This window comes from Physeter macrocephalus, chromosome 11 (assembly GCF_002837175.3).
Source record: "Physeter macrocephalus isolate SW-GA chromosome 11, ASM283717v5, whole genome shotgun sequence".
NCBI lineage: Eukaryota > Metazoa > Chordata > Mammalia > Artiodactyla > Physeteridae > Physeter > Physeter macrocephalus.
In genome coordinates, this window is record NC_041224.1 from 88,520,922 (window position 1) to 88,537,937 (window position 17,016).

The 17,016-nt window shown below is 37.1% G+C and overlaps 1 protein-coding gene across 1 annotated transcript in view; it reads right to left on the reverse strand.

Annotated features, from left to right (window-relative positions):
- USP8 (ubiquitin specific peptidase 8) overlaps positions 1 to 17,016 on the reverse strand; it is a 62,004-nt gene that overhangs the window by 43,409 nt on the left and 1,579 nt on the right. The window contains exons 3-4 of the mRNA XM_007115910.4: positions 5,777 to 5,945; positions 1,720 to 1,864 (exon numbers count right to left, since the gene is read on the reverse strand). Of these exons, the coding sequence (XP_007115972.2) occupies positions 1,720 to 1,864; positions 5,777 to 5,880 (249 nt within the window). The 5' untranslated portion in view covers positions 5,881 to 5,945. The remainder of the gene's footprint in view (positions 1 to 1,719; positions 1,865 to 5,776; positions 5,946 to 17,016) is intronic.

A 17,016-nucleotide genomic window follows, 5' to 3' on the forward strand; every position in this document is an offset into this window, starting at 1 on the left:
GGGTTAGGAAAAATATCAGTGATGACAGAAAGTATTAAACACATGAACAGTATCATGGCTCTAAGCAGTATCATTTTAACAGATACTGTAAAAACCATCAAAGAGTGAGCAAGGCAAGCCTCTGCAGATAAGCATGTCCAAGAATGTTCCAAGGGCAGGACCAACCCAGCCATTTGTAGACAAGAAGATGAATCTCCAAATGCAAGGAGCTACCTAGATCTAAAACCCCATAAAGATTATCAGCATAATTTTGCTGGTGAGAAGAAACACCAGCAATCATTTGTCACCATTAAATAAAACATTAAAGTTATCCCATAACCAACAACCAAAAGAAATTTTATTAGTTCCATTACTGTGGACAAAAAAAGGTTATTTCGAAGAATAAGAGAACTTTTTTTTCACTTCTATAAGTCAATTTAAATGAGGCAGGAAGATCCCACATGCCGCGGAGCAACTAAGCCCCTGAGCCACAACTACTGAGCCTGCACTCTAGAGCCCGCAAGCCACAACTCCTGAGCCCACATGCCACAACTCCTGAGTCTGCACTCTAGAGCGCGTGCTCCTCAACAAGAGAAGCCACCACAATGAGAAGCCCGCGCACTGCAACGAAGAGTAGCCCCCGCTCACCACAACTAGAGAAAGCCCATGCACAGCAATGAAGACCCAACGCAGCCAAAAATAAATAAATAAAACAAATTTTTAAAAAATTTAAATGAGGCAAGACAATTCTGCCAAAAGTGAATTAAATAAAAATCTCAATATTAATTCAAGAATGGCTTGTCTTGGACTTCCCTGGCAGTCCAGTGGTTAAGACTCCAACCACACTTCCAACGCAGTGGGCATGGGTTTGATCCCTGGTTGGGGAACTAAGATCCCACGTGCCACATGCCATGGCCAAAAAAATAAAAGAATGGCTTGTCTACCAGGTAAGAAATCTATAAGCAGTATTTTGCTACTATTCTCTAGTAGCAAGATCATACCTAGGTAAAGGTGGAACCACCAACACAATATTCTTCCCATTTCTTTAACCCACTCTCAATTTTCTTCTTTTGTCTGTTTCTGGTGTAATAAAAATGCAACCATCTTCTCTAGCAACACTTATCCTAGTCATCAGTTCTCTTTACCCATTTACACCTCTCCCATCCTCCCTCCCTCCTCACGCTTCAGCAAATTGGAAGAAAGGCACCTGGCTCAAAAGATTAAAAGCAAAAAATAATAAAAAAAATAGACAAAAATGATTATCTAAATTAAATAGATTAATCAACATTAATTTTGCAAACTGACATCTTTAATATGGCTATAATGTCAATTAAATATAAAAAGCTGTCACATAAAAACAAGTGACTAAACCTTGACCCTTGAAAAAGTACAACTATAGTCATATTTTTCTTACTGAATGCATGAGTAAACTGAATCCTTCTATTTGACCTGGCAGTGATTTATTACAACAGAAGACTAATCATGAGTCTGTATGTTGCTATAAACCTGTACTAATCCAAAGCAAATTAAGTATGTGTATATAGTGTGAGTGTAACCATACATATACACATATATTGCAAATAATGAAACGAAATCTTTAGTTTGCTTTTTCTATTTGCAAGAGTTTGAACTTGCTGCTACATAGTATCTAAATTTCAGTATTAGTTAAAATTTTTAGAGATCAATAGTTCCACTGTGTAAAAATAACTTAGCAAATAAAAACATAGAAATAAAAGGTACCTGCTGTTGCTTGAAATCAGGCCTTTTTTTGATAAGATTATAAACAGTCACATATTTCATATATAGCACATAGGCCCTTTCTTCATCACGATCTAATCTGCTTTCTTCTGCAGTCTTGAAGATCTTCAGGGCACTCTGTACATAACTTAAAATGAGAGAAAAAGTAATTAAAACACTTGACATCTGGGGGAAAAGAGTCATGTATAAAGTCCACAGAGAATCTCAATAAAATAAATTTCATAATTTAGGTTGCACTACTTCAGAATTATACAAAGTTAGATATAAGTTTGGATGCAACATGAAAATTTCCCTTACACTACAATTAAATACTTATGTTTCATTAATAGTTGTTTGTACGTCACCAAACTGTACAAAATGCATTCTAAATCCAGTTTTTTTTTTTTTTTTTTTTTTTTTTTTTTTTTTTTTGTGGTATGCGGGCCTCCCTCTGCTGCGGCCTCTCCCGTTGCGGAGCACAGGCTCCGGACGCGCAGGCTCAGCGGCCATGGCTCACGGGCCCAGCCGCTCCGCGGCATGCGGGATCCTCCCAGACCGGGGCGCGAACCCGGTTCCCCTGCATCGGCAGGCGGACGCGCAACCACTGCGCCACCAGGGAAGCCCCTAAATCCAGTTTTAAAAGATTTGCTACAATAGATAATCCTGAGGCAAATGGTCCTCCGGCATCCATATAATAGTCATACTCTATAATTAAAGAACATAGCTGCATACTACTTGTACTGAGGTAGGGGAGCTAAAATATTTATTATTTTAATGTTAAAACAAATACTTTTCAATTCTCCTTACTCCTTTCTAACCATGATGTAAAATTCTCCCCACCTAAAAACTCAAGAAACTAGGGACAGGAAAGGGGACATGAGTTCAATCTTTTAGAGTTTTCTACACAATGGCTGAACTGCACTCTGATTCACTGGCCCTGAAAAGAGAAGAGATTTAAAGTCTAAAAACATGTCATCTTAAAATTCCACTTCAGTAAAATAATTTGAGGGGTCTACGGCATTCATTTATTTTTTCTTTAAATAAATTTATTTATTTATTTATTTATGGCTGCATTGGTTCTTCATTGCTGCGCATGGGCTTTTCTCTAGCTGCAGAGAGAGTGGGCTACTCTTTGTTGCAGTGCGCTGCCTTCTCATTGTGGTGGCTTCTCTTGTTGTGAAGCACGGGCTCTAGGTGTGTGGGCTTCAGTAGTTGTGGCAAACGAGCTCACTAGTTGTGGCTCGCAGGCTCTAGAGTGCAGGCTCAGTAGTTGTGGTGCACGGGCTTAGTTGCCCCACGGCATGTGGAATCTTTCTGGACCAGGGCTCGAACCCATGTCCCCTGCATTGGCAGGCGGATTCTTAACTACTGCGCCACCAGGGAAGTCCACTACAGCATTCATTCTAAGGACATTTTCCTGGTTTAACAGTCTTCAGAAAGCAAATTAATAAAACAGACATTTCTGTAAGAGGAATTCATTTACTTAGGACTAAAGTTTTGGCAACTAAATTGTAGTGCCAATGCTGATACACAATATGCTTTATCAATAACTTATTTCTATAAATCAGTGCATCTTGTTTTCTATATTTTTCAAACTGTGCTCTACGATTGAGACATGGATTAGTGATGAAGTTGGTCAGGGCAAGCAACTAGAACATCACACAAAGGAACAGGGCCAAACTGGTCTTTTAGACCAAAGATGGTCCTACACAAGGACAATTTCAGTCAGTGTACATGCCCTGCTAAGCATGGCATCAAAGTCCCAGGATAGAGGTAAATCAAACCAAAGCTAGTAAGGAGATTCTCTAAGAGTTTAGGAGTGGGTACAACAGTCCTTAGGTTTTTCCAAATTTCTTTCATTATGATGCATGTGTATCTCATGGGCCCATATGTAGCAGACCCAGCTGAGATGGCTACAATGCCAGTGAGTCCAGTGAACCAGCCAAATATTCTAAAAGGATTCTAGCATTCTCTAGAATAGTGCTACATGTTGTGGTGGTACATTTAGGCCAACATACCACTTCCTGTGGGATCAGGGTAGTCCTAGAGCTAAACCAGACATTGCTAAAACAGATTTATCTGTTTTAAGATTAGATGAAGCTCTCTGAGAAAGCTTCAAGGTGGTTTTACCCTTCTCACTATTTCCTATTTGAAAATCATTCAATGTGAGTTAAACAGCGCTACTTTCTCTATCACCCCATCAACATTACCAACTAAGCTCAAGAAGCAGGCCAATCCCTCTATTACTCTTCCTATCCCTTCCCCACCCAAAGATCTTTTTAAAAGCCCATTTTATACTTAGTAATGTTTAAGAATATTAGTTCATTCTGGGATTTTCTTTCCTGACCTTCTTTAAAGTTCTTACTACTCTCCTGTCTTCATCCTTAATGTTTTATTTCCTTCCCATCTTGTTTATTTCCTCTAGAAAATGACTCATAAAGATGTTCCTGTGCAAACACAGGTTTAAGATGCCTCTTCACAGGTTCATTTGGGATCATACATATCATTTTTTAGAGCCTCACATTTATCTCCAGCCACAGAACACCTGTTTTCCCCGATTTCTAAAATCTGCTTACCTCAAGTGTAGGGTGTAAGGCTGGCTAGACCCACCTTTCTTTCTGAAACTCTTACTCCCAGATCTATAATAATATAGTTATATATCTCTAAATCTTCTCCTTTGTTGGTCAAAATAAATTCAGAGGAAAAGCTCCCCTACTGTCTCCTGTCCCTCCTTAACAGAGATAAAACTATCAACAAGTTAACAATTTTAGTGATATCCCATTTTTAGCAAAATAACTTCCAGTAAATATCAAAATAGCTGGACCTCTCCATCTCTATTTTATTTTATCTCAGGACAAATTCTGCAACTGTTATCAGGAAAGTATCATCTCTAGCCTCTACCTCAACATGTAGTCTACCCAACATAGAGAGACTACATGCCCTCAAAAATAAAAATACATAAAATAAATCATTAGGGGACTTCCTTGGTGGTGCAGAGACTCCGCGCTTCCAATGCAGAGGGCCTGGGTTCCCTGGTTAGGGAACTAGATTCCACATGCATGCCACAACAAAGATCACACGTGCCGCGACTATGACCTGGCGCAGCCAAGTAAATAAATAATAAAACAAACAAATAAGACTTTAAAAAAAAATAAAAGAGGATATATAAGAATCCGCCTGCCATTGCAGGGGACACAGGTTTGATCCCTGGTCTGGGAAGATGCCATATGCCGTGGAGAAACTAAGCCCATGCGCCACAACTACTGAGCCTGCACTCTAGAGCCCGTGAGCCACAACTACTGAGCCCGTGTACCGCAACTACTGAAGCCCGAGTGCCTAGAGCCTGTGCTCCACAACAAGTGCACCACAACAAAGAGCAGCCCCCATTCACCGCAACTAGAGAAAGCCTGTGTGCAGCAATGAAGACCCAGTGCAGCCATAAATAAATTAAAAAAAAAAATCATTAGGTTAAAAGTTCATGTCAAATTGCTAAAAATTAAATACTTTGCTGAACACTGCATAAAAAATACGTATCTCTTCTTTTTTAATCAAAGACTATGCTAGACCCAGATCTTATATGTGAAATACACAAGGATAAAAATGATCTTTAATTAAGAAGTACTTTTACACTGTTTTAGGAAAAGACATTAACTGTGGCTGAATGAGTTTTGTAGAATCCTTCACCTCTTAAACTTATGATGTAACATACTGTCCAGAAAACAGATAATATGCTTATTAGCAGAATATATATGTATTCTGCCAAGATAAAATTAAGAACTTCTCTAACTCATTTAATAAAATGGAAATGAACTAGAAGTTAACAGCTATCCCCCACTTTTCAAAAGTTCACTTTACACCACTTTGCTTTTACAGAACACCTAACTTAAGTACCTTTTTCACTAATCGAAAGAAATCCAGAGGCGATTTTTGCTTTCATGAAAAAAGTTAATTGTTTCCTCACTTTATGCCATTTTGGCTTACAAAAGGCTTCACAGGAACACTCTACTTTTGAATAGTGGGGGATACCTGTATATGGCTCAAATTAGCAAAGTATACATACTTCCTAGTGCTTATTTTCTCTGGTTTAACTTCTGTCTTCTTATTGAGGTCTTTTAGTGAAGAACTGAGGTAGAGTTCTTTAGGAACTGAAGCCACAGCAGGCATGATGAATAATCTTTACTTCTCCACTTTCACAGTGGATGGTATACTTCATTAAAAGTAGTTCTTTTCTGAAACAAAATGAACACAAATAATCTCATTAGTTTTCCTCATTAACAATAAAACAAGTGAGTTTAAAAAACAAACAAACAAACCTCCTAAACTGTGTCCTTTGCTAACAGAGTTAATTTTCAATTATCTTGAATATTTATTTTCGGAGTTCAATATACAGGGTATCAATAAACAATCTACTTTCCCCTCCAAATTTTCATTAACGAAATGAATTACTGTTTGTATCATTTTGCATTAAGTATTAGGAATCTTTCCTGTCAAAGGAACAGAATAATAAAAGCTTTTATATTTTTCTTCTGTTAAATCTGCCTTAATGTATAGTTTACAAATAGAAGGAAGTTTCATTTAGAAATATTTCTTTCTCATCAGTTTACAAAAGGAAACAAGTTGGGGGGAGGGGTAGCCACAGCACATTATATGAAGCTGGGGATGTATGAACATGTTTCTGGTAGAATACACCCAAATACTTTGGTTTACTTTGAAAAGGTCTTTGATGTTTCATGACATTCTTTGTTTCCTCATCTGCTCTGGTAAATTCTGACTAGGAAGATGGAGGTAGTAAAAAAAAAAATGAAGAAGGCTAGGTATGTAACAATTAAGTTGTGTGTGTGTGTGTACCTGTGCAGGGATGCATATAGATGGGGCAGATCAGGGGAGCACACTAAATGGGAATCTTGGCAAGATCATAAGTGTCACCAAATGAAAACTTCAGGAACCCAAGTAAATTTATACAAGGTCTTCAGTTGTAAAGAACTAATTACAATTTGAATAAATAGCTGCATTAATACATTTAAGAGATTACAAATTTTTTTGATACAGCCACTAGGAAAACAGTACGGTGGTTCCTCAGAAAACTAAAAATAGAATTACTGTATGATCCAGCAATCGCACTCCTGGGAATATACCCGGACAAAACTATAATTCAAAAAGAAACATACACCCCTATGTTCATAGTAGCACTATTCACAAGAGCCAAAACATGGAAACAACCTAAATGTCCATCGACAGATGAATGGATAAAGATGTGGCAACATATATACAACGGAATACTCAGCCATAAAAAAGAACAAAGTGATGCCATTTGCAGCAACATAGATGCAACTACAGATTATCATACTAAGTGAACTAAGTCAGAAAGAGAAAGACAAATACCATATGATATCACTTATATGTGGAATCTAAAATATGGCACAAAGGAACCTATCAACAAAAGAGAAAGACTCACAGACATAGAGAACAGACTTGTGGTTGCCAAGGGGGAGTGGGGGAGGGAGAGGGATGGACTAGGAATTTGGGGCTGGTAGAGGCAAACTATTATATTTTGAATGGATTACAACAAGGTCCTAATGTATAGCACAGGGAACTATATTCAATATCCTGTGATAAACCATAATGGAAAAGAATATAAAAAAAGAATGTATGTATGCGTAAAATTGAGTCACTTTGCTGTACAGCAGACTGGCACAACACTGTAAATCATCTATACTTATTTAAAGAAAAGAGAGATTACAACTATTTTTCTATCACTTATTTCCAATACCTTAATGCTCTTCATTCTATCAGTTCACTATTATTAGACGAATGGACATCAATGAACACTGAATCCTAAAATGCTGAGTAAGGTACAACTTTAGGGGTGAAAAGGCTTCTGTTCACCTATGTGAAACTCCAAAAGCACCCCAATTTGCTTTGATTCTTGTCACATTTTATATTAAATATTAATACTTTCTCATTTCTTGATTAGGTATATAATTCATCAACAATGCACCACCAAAACAGCTAAGAGCATCCATTAAAGAACATGATAGGGATCCTCTGGATTTCCTCATACTTATACAGACAACAGTATTGAGTGTCTTACCTTGTAAAAAAACATTATGTTACATGTTAAAGACACAAAGGATACATAAGAAGTGGTCCCTGACCTTCCAGGATAAACAGTTTAACAAGAGAACATTCCCTACTCCCCCATGCTCACCACCTCCTCAACCCCTGCTTATCCCCCTAAAGCTGAGTGAAAAAGCAGGAATACATATAACGTGACACCATTTGTAAGAAGTTTTAAAACAAACTAAACTGAGCAAAATATTGCTTAAGGATACAAATCAGATAAAGTTATAAAGGCAAGAAATAGTAAATATAAAATTCTATTTCTGGAGAGGTAGAAGATACAATAAGGGAGACACACACAAAGAGCTTCAGTGATATGTAAGATTTTATTTCTCAAGCTGGGTGGTATGTTCACAGATGCTCACAGATGATTGTTTTGTTTTATGTATTTATTGAAGTATAAGTGATGTACAACATTATATATTACAGGTGTACAATATAGTGATTCACAATTTTTAAAGGTTATATTCCATTTATAGTTATTACAAAATATTGGCTATATTCCCTGTTGTACAATACATCCTTATAGCTTATTTTACATATAATAGTTTGTACAGATGATCATTTTATTATCAGTCTTTTATAACATAAAATAATATGTAATATACTTAATGTATTTCATTAAAAAATTTTAAAGAAAGCAATTATATCATATAACAATGCAAATATGAATAAAAATATCCAATTGTCTACAAATATGAAAAGAATACCCAGAGAGGTGGAAAAGTTAGGAAGTTATGGTTGAAACAAGCAAAAGTAAAATATGTTTTTAAATACTCATTAAAAAAAAAACAGATTTGGAATATTGTAAGAGCCTAATATATATAACTTCGTGGAGCACAGCTTCCATACAGTGGTGTAAGTGGAAGCAAGAGCACAAGCATTAAGGAATAAAGAAATGGAAGTAGACTGTAGATAACTTAAAAAAAAATTGGCAATGTAAAAGAAAATGATGGGATAGAGTGGTGCTTCAGGAACATGATTTCTACTGAAACATAAGAAGCAACAGTTGAGAAATAATACTTTTGACTAAGGGAAAGCACAGTAAGGCCAAGAAACTAACTTTTCAGGAAGGTGCTTAAGGAAACTTGAGGCCTTAGGGATGCCACAACAGACACCATGGTGGCAGAGGGCAGGGGATGTTGGAGCTTGGACTATTAAGGAGGGCTAAAGGACAGTAAGATAATAGTAACAAGAGTTATCCCTGACTTTCCTGCCCCCACCTAGCTCAGCTAGGATCTTAAGCTTACTCAACCATGAAAAGCCAACATATGCTCCCCTGATATAGGCTAGCTCTTGAAATGTAATTTCCAAAAAGCCCAATGATATTTTACTGGCAACACTAAATGTACTAAGATAAGGATTAACGCCAGAGTTAGGCAGAGTGACCTCGTACCAGTCTGACAGTATCTGTTTTTCCTACTCTATCCTTTACCTGCATCTTAAGTATTAGTGGTCTAACCACAGGACATATATTCAAAAAGTCAGGTAGAGTCTATTTTGTTGATTCATGACAATTAGGGTTCTTGGTTGGGAAAAGAAAGCTATTTATTTGAATCCTCTAAAATGAAGGTCTAGAATATGCCTCAGTCAAATCTTTTTCTCATCATTACCTTTAAAGCTTGGATCTTTAAAAGACAAAAGAATATAAAAACTATATATGCTACCTAGGCAACTTAAAATAATAAATCATTAGCTATTTCAAAGTTAAATTCCATTCGAACATTCACAGGCATCCTACTGTACAGAAGACATTGTGCTCCCAGGAACTCAAAAATTAGATGTGATCCATTTCCTCACAAAGTTTAAAAAACTAACGTGAAAGAGAAAGTTGTAAGCAGTGTTAATACAACATGTATTATATCAAACTATAAAGAGTTACAAATGATGTACAATAAGAAAAATTAACAAGATCAAGTATGACTAGACGGATCTTGGGAGGCAGCGTGGAAGAGATAGCATTTCTGTGAGTCTTGGTGAGAGAAGGCTTTTGACAGAGATGAGAAAGAGTATGAGGAAAAAGTCAAAAAAGTAAAGAACACCTTTAGGAACTAGCTAGTAGACAGAATGAACAAGGATTTGCTAGGCAGTAAGGCCTGAAAAACAGTCTAGGAGCAGATAAATGGAAGGCCGTGAATGTCACATTAAAGCATTTACTTTGTTTTCTAAAGGTAACAGAGAGCCAGAGCAGGATTCTAAGAACAGAGTTATATGATCTAAACTAACAGTACAAGGTTAGGCTTTAAAAGACTGGAGATAAGGAAGACATTAGTTACCCACAATAATGATCCTAAGGAAAGATGATGAAGGTCAGAACTAGGGCAGTAGAGATGGAATGGAGGAGGCAGACAGATACTAGAGACACTGCAAAGGTAGAATGACAGGACTCCGATTGAGTGACAACTGATCAGACACACCAATGGAAACTACAGGGGTAAGATTTATGATGACAACAAAGTTTTTACTGAGGGTTTCCAGGAAAAAGATTGTGCTTTTTTAAAGTTACTTTTTCTGTCCTTATTTGATTTTTGAGAACAGCTGAAATAAAGAACTTGCTCTGATAATGTCATCAAAGGACCACAGCTGTTTCCATTTTCATTCATTAAATTATACGTTATGCTGTCAAATAAGATGCCTGGTGTTAAAAATACTTCCAGCATTGCCTTAATTGCTATTTTAGCCTGTAGAATCACATATACTTCTGCAGAAGTCAAAGCACAAGGTAAAGGGTATTTTTCCCTAATCATATGAGAAAGCAAAGAATACATATCCAACTTAAATGTATGTAAACTTTAATGTATTAAATTTTTGATAAGTCATTCTGCTGCATTTTGCCATTAAAGAAATTTCAAAAGAGACTGGCATAAAATAACTTAAGGCCAGAATGACTGAATGGATTTACAATTTCCTTATTTTGGTTGCAACAGTAAAAACAAACCCACTGATACTTATATAGGAATGTTCAATAACTACAGAACTCAAATAATTTTAAAATCTACTTGTTTAGCTCTAGAACTAAATACAACATAAAACCCACTAAAACTGTTATACTTCAAAAAGGAATGTAAGTACCAAAAATAAAATAACTAAGTATATGTAAGAAAAAGTTCTCCTAAAAAAATTTTTTTAAGATGTGTAAACCGGATAAAGATTTAAGAACAACAGCTTAATCAAACAGCAATGCTCCAAAAATGAAATACAGGCAGTGCTGAAAATGAGCTGACAATAGGAAGACAATGGAAGGCATATATACCCCTCTCTCTCTTTCTGACATTTTTCTGATCCTTCCAAAGAAAGGAGTAGAGGTTGGACGACCTGAACCACACAGTGATGACTAAAAAGTAAAAAAGTAAAGATTGAAGTTTGTTGTCATTCAAACTGGTCCTGGTATCTTAAGTAGGGCCTCACACCAGCCACTGCCAAGGCTGCTGGCAACACTGAAAGGAAAGCAGTTTGTCTTTGTTGGCCATCCATCATCTCATCTCACCCCATCTCTGGCCTTCAGATAGCAACAGTATTCATTACATCATCTGACTATCTTAAATTTCATATAATCCATTCTATACTCATTCTAGTTAAAATGCCACAGACAAGTAAGTACTAATGAAATAATCTGCTTTAAAGCAACCCTAAAGTTAAGGCTCAACCCTTTTAAGAATTAATCACTGCTAAAAAAAAACCTCTAGTATTTTCTGAGTATCTACTATGAGTCTAGCGACAATAGCAGTGTTTTTTTAAAATCCCTTTAGAAGGTCACAATCACCATTAAAAAAACAAAAACAAAAAAAACCTGAAGAGAAAATATCAGAGCATGTCACACATAGTCAGGTTAAGAACTGTTTCATGAAACTTTAGTTTTGGCTGTGTACCTGTGTATGCACATATAGAACACTGGGTATAAATGTGAAATGTCTATAGGTTACGTAAAAGTCCTACAGAGCAATGCTACTCCAAGTGTGGTCCACAGACCAGTGCTGGTTGAGGAACTGTTGGTTACCAGTCTGTGATAAAATAAGCTTATAACAGAATGTAAACCTATTAATAAGCACACTGAATTTTTCATAGCAGCAAGACTTTCTTTATAAAGAAAGCAATGTACTGATTTATATTCTAGCACAAGCTGCAAGCCTGTAAGAGACTGGCTACTACTTTGAGTAACACTGCTCTAGGGAGATAGAGTATAACAGGGCTTCTGATCACAAATACCTTAGTCTGTTTATCAAGACCAAATTAATACTCATTAAATAATAAGCCAACAATTAATTCCTATACTGTACATTAATATGTGACTCCAGTCACTGGGAAGTCAAAAGGAGGGAAAAAGTCACTGTAACTTGGGGCGAGGGGGGAGCTTCTTCCAGCCCAGAGTGTACTCTTTTGTGCTGATCCCTCGTCCTGCAAAAACCAACTTAAGTTCCACCTCTTCCATCCTTGATGGTCCCAGTTCTTGGAGTTTATTTATATATATATATATATAAATTTATTTATTTTATTTATTTTATTTTTGGCTGCATTGGGTCTTCGTTGCTGCGCGCGGGCTTTCTCTAGTTGCGGCAAGCGGGGGCTACTCTTGGTTGCGGTGCGAGGGCTTCTTATTGCGGTGGCTACTCTTGTTGCGGAGCACGGGCTCTAGGCATGCAGGCTTCAGTAGTTGTGGTTCGCGGGCTCTAGAGCGCAGGCTCAGTAGTTCTGGCGCACAGGCTTAGTTGCTCCACGGCATGTGGGATCCACGGTTCAAACCTGTGTCCCCTGCGTTGGCAGGCAGGTTCTTAACCACTGCGCCACCAGGGAAGCCCTGGAGTTTACTTCTTGATCTAAATCCTATACTATCAATATTTGTTATCTATATCATTCCTTTAGTACAGAATTTGGACCAAATGACAATTATGACTAGGCTTTAAGATACTCATACCTCATAAGCATGCAGTTTCATGATGCTGTGATAGAGACAGAAACTGGCCCTAAGGATAGGAGTTAGCTATGAATACAGTGAGAAAGGAGGGCATGCCAGAAGAGGAAATCAACACGAACAAAGACACAAAATGAGAAATCAGTATGGGAAGGTAATAAGAAAAATAAAGAATGCTATAGGGATTATTAGGAAATAATCAAATTAGATCAAGGGATTATACTAACATGTCTTTATAAGTCATTACTCTAACATGCTAGATCTCTAACATTTACCTTAGTAGTTCTTATAGTCAACCCTTAATAACTGTTGGCTAGGGCTTCCCTGGTGGCACAGTGGTTGAGAATCTGCCTGCTAATGCAGGGGACACGGGTTCGAGCCCTGGTCTGGGAAGATCCCACATGCCGTGGAGCAACTAGGCCCGTGAGCCACAACTACTAAGCCTGCGCGTCTGGAGCCTGTGCTCCGCAACAAGAGAGGCCGTGACAGTGAGAGGCCCGCGCACCGCAATGAAGGGTGGTCCCCACTTGCCACAACTAGAGAAAGCCCTCGCACAGAAATGAAGACCCAACGCAGCAAAAATAAATAAATTAAAAAATTAAAAAAAAAAATAACTGTTGGCTAACAATAATAAATTCTATTAGGTAAGGAAATGGAATTACATGATGGAGGACTTTTGAAGCCACCCAAAATTGTTTATATTTAATTCAGCAGGCAATAAGAAGCCAGATCTTGAAGGGAAAATGGTATCTCTGGGCAGGTCAAAGTGGGGATATGCAAGACAGATTTGAAGGAAACTGGAACAAGGGAATGATACTTTAGAAAAGAATAACTAGCAGGCCATAGCAAAAAAGAACATAAAAAGGTAGAAATGTACTTTGATCGAAACAGTATTTTCTCTCTTAAGTACACACATGCACACACTTTCAACCCTGAGAAATGTGAAGAATGGTAGTGCTGTTAACAAAAATAAAAAGTTTAAAAAACTGATCAGTTTACAGCAGCATTTCTCAACTTGGGCACTACTCACGTGCTGGACTGAATAATTCTTTGTTGCGGGGCTGCCCTACACATTGTAGGATGTGTAGCAGCATCCCTGGCCTCTACCCACTAGATGCCAGTAATATCCACCCTTCTCCAGTTGTGACAACCAAAACTGTTTCCAGACATTGCCAAATGTCCTCTGGGTAGGGGGGCGGTGTCAAAATTACCCCCAAATAAGAACCACTGATTTACAAAAAAATTTGAACATGTTGAGTGTATGCAAAAGGAATAACATCTAAAGAAGGATGCCTTGATAGAGATGTAAATACATAATCAGACATCAGGTTTACAGAAAGACCAGATATTAAATCCACTATTAAGGCGTTAATGTTACTTTGATAATCCTCAGTGTTTTGGGAGACAACAAAGTATTGACATTGAAATAATATGCTATCTAGGATATAGTTTAAATAATTCTATTCTCTTCACTTTTATGTATATTTTTAAACTTCTGTAATAGTTTTAGAAACATAAACATCATTTACACTAGTAACTAAAATCAGGAGAATGAATCACTAAGGAAATGAGATCTTGTTTCTCTACAGCTGACAAGATACCTGAAGGGCTCAGAACTTGGGGGGTGGGGGTGGTTCCTAAAGGAGGAAAGAAACACAGAATGAAGGAAAACCAGGAAAGTGCAATATCATGGAAACCAAAGAAAAAGAAAGTCCAAAGTTACAAAGTTCTTACAATGCTAAAAAGAAAAACAGAGTAAAATAACTAGCCCTAGTTCTGAAGAGTGATTAAAAACCAGCTTCAATGTGGTAAACATTTAGAATACCTATATCTATTCAAAGTGTAGCACTGGGGGCTGCAGGGGATACAAAGAATATACCTCCTAACATAGTTTCTACCTCTTAGGATGAAAGATGAGCACACAGTGGTAATACAAAGCAAAGTTCCATATTACAGGCACTAACGTACCATGCCCACATTTTTTGGTTTTTTGGTTTCTCTAGGACCATTCCTAGAGAAAACACGAGGGTAACTGTTTTACACAATAGGTGTCTATCTACCTATATAACCTTGATCCATTTCTTATCTCCTCTTCCTCTTTATCTCTTTAATTTTTTTTTAGCAGATGCAAAATGGATGAGCTGGGAACCCAACTGTACTTAGTAAGTACCAAAAAAAGAGCTATGGTTCTCAACTCTAGCTGTATATTAGAATCACCTACAGAACTTTAAAAAAATATTGATGCCCAGGACCCATTCCTAAATGGTTCAATCAGAATCTCTGAGTGTGAGACTTGCACATAGGTATTTCTACAAAGCTCCTCAGGTGAATTCTAGCCTGCAATCAAGACAGGGAACCACAGGCATAAAGAATGGACATAAGCATGTTACTAGAAGCAATAAAACACTATGAAGATGACAATTAGTTTTCAGCTGAAATCAACATTTTTTTTAAGGTAGAATTTTATTTTTATTTATTTATTTATTTTTAACATCTTTATTGGATTATAATTGCCTTGCAATGTTGTGTTAGTTTCTGCTGTATAACAAAGTGAATCAGTTATATGTATACATATATCCCCATATCCCCTCCCTCTTGCCCCTCGCTCTCACCCTCCCTATCCCATCCCTCTAGGTGGTCACAAAGCACTGAGCTGATCTCCCTGTGCTATGCAGCTGCTTCCCACTAGCTATCTATTTTACATGAAATCAACATCTTAAGTTATATAACTCCCAACCTACCAAAATTATGAGAAATCATTTTAATTTTTAATACTTTGTAATTAAGAAATTTAAAACCCCAGGATTCCTACACCCACAGCTTTTCAATTTGTTTTGAAATTGGTATTAAAATGCATAATAATTTCATTTTACTACATTACAAAGACATCAGGTCAAATGTTATATGATATTACATGTAGAATCTAAAATGATACAAATGAACTTATTTCCAAAACAGAAAAAAAATCACAGACACAGAAAACAAATTTATGGTTACCAAAGGGAAAGGGGGTACGGAGGGATAAATTTGGAATCTGGGATTAACAGATACACCCTACTACATATAAAATGGATAAACAACGAGGACAAGGACCTATGGTATAGCACAGGGAACTATATTCTACATCTTGTAATATCCTACAATGCCAAAGAATCTGAAAAAGTATATATATATATGACTGAATCACTTTACTGTACACCTGAAACATTGTAAATCAACTATACTTCAATTTAAAAAACAAGAAAGACATGCAGGTTCACATCACTGTTGGTACATTTCAGAGAATTTAGTACTATGAAAGACTAAACTGTAATGTGTTAGAAGAGGCAAGGTTTAGCTATCTCAACACTAACTTTATTCACTGTACATGAGTACTGTGTTACTTGAATTAGTATGGTTATAAATGTTATTACAAATAAGTTTAACATAACATTTCATCATTTACTAATAAATTTTATATTATAAAAGTCTTAGTCTCATTTTCCACTTATTATCATACAACTCTGGGCAAATTCCTTAAATCCTCTACCACAACCACTGCCACTGCTCAGTTTATTATCATCTGCAAAATGGGAATAATCCACCTGCTTCTAAAGAGTTTTCAAAGGTGTCAATGAAAAAATATATACAAAAAGTGCTCCGAAAATTATAACATGCCATGAAACGGCTAAAGAAATCAGAAGCATAACTTATTCTGCATCTACTATTATATCCAAACATCAGTCAACAAAATTACGGTAGGCTAAAGATGGCCACAAGTTCTTCGGCATTCTCCTCTTCAAAAGGTCTATCATCTGGTTGGGGGAGGGTTCTGACTGCTCTAACCAATACAGAATGCTGGAAGTAACGATGTGCCAATTTCTGGGTCCAGGCTTTAAAAGACTTTAAGAGAAAGCTTCCACTTCCTGACCCTTCAAACACTTGTCTTGGAACTCAGCCTCCATGCTATGATCTGTCCAAGACACATGAAGAGGTTATGTTGTAGGCACTCCAGTCGACATCTCCAGCTGAACTCCCAGCCAACATCAACTGCCATCCATGGGAATGAGCCATCTCGGATGTCCTGCCCAGCTGAGCTTTCAGATGACTCTAACCCTAGCTGGATATCTGACTACAAATACATGAAACCCTCACCGAGAACCAACGAGCTGAGTCCAGTCAGCCCACAGAAACATGAGATAATGAATTGTAGTTTTAAGCCACTTTGTTTTAGAGTGATCTGTTATGTAGCAATAGGCAACTGGGACAATGACCAAGATTAAAACAAAAAA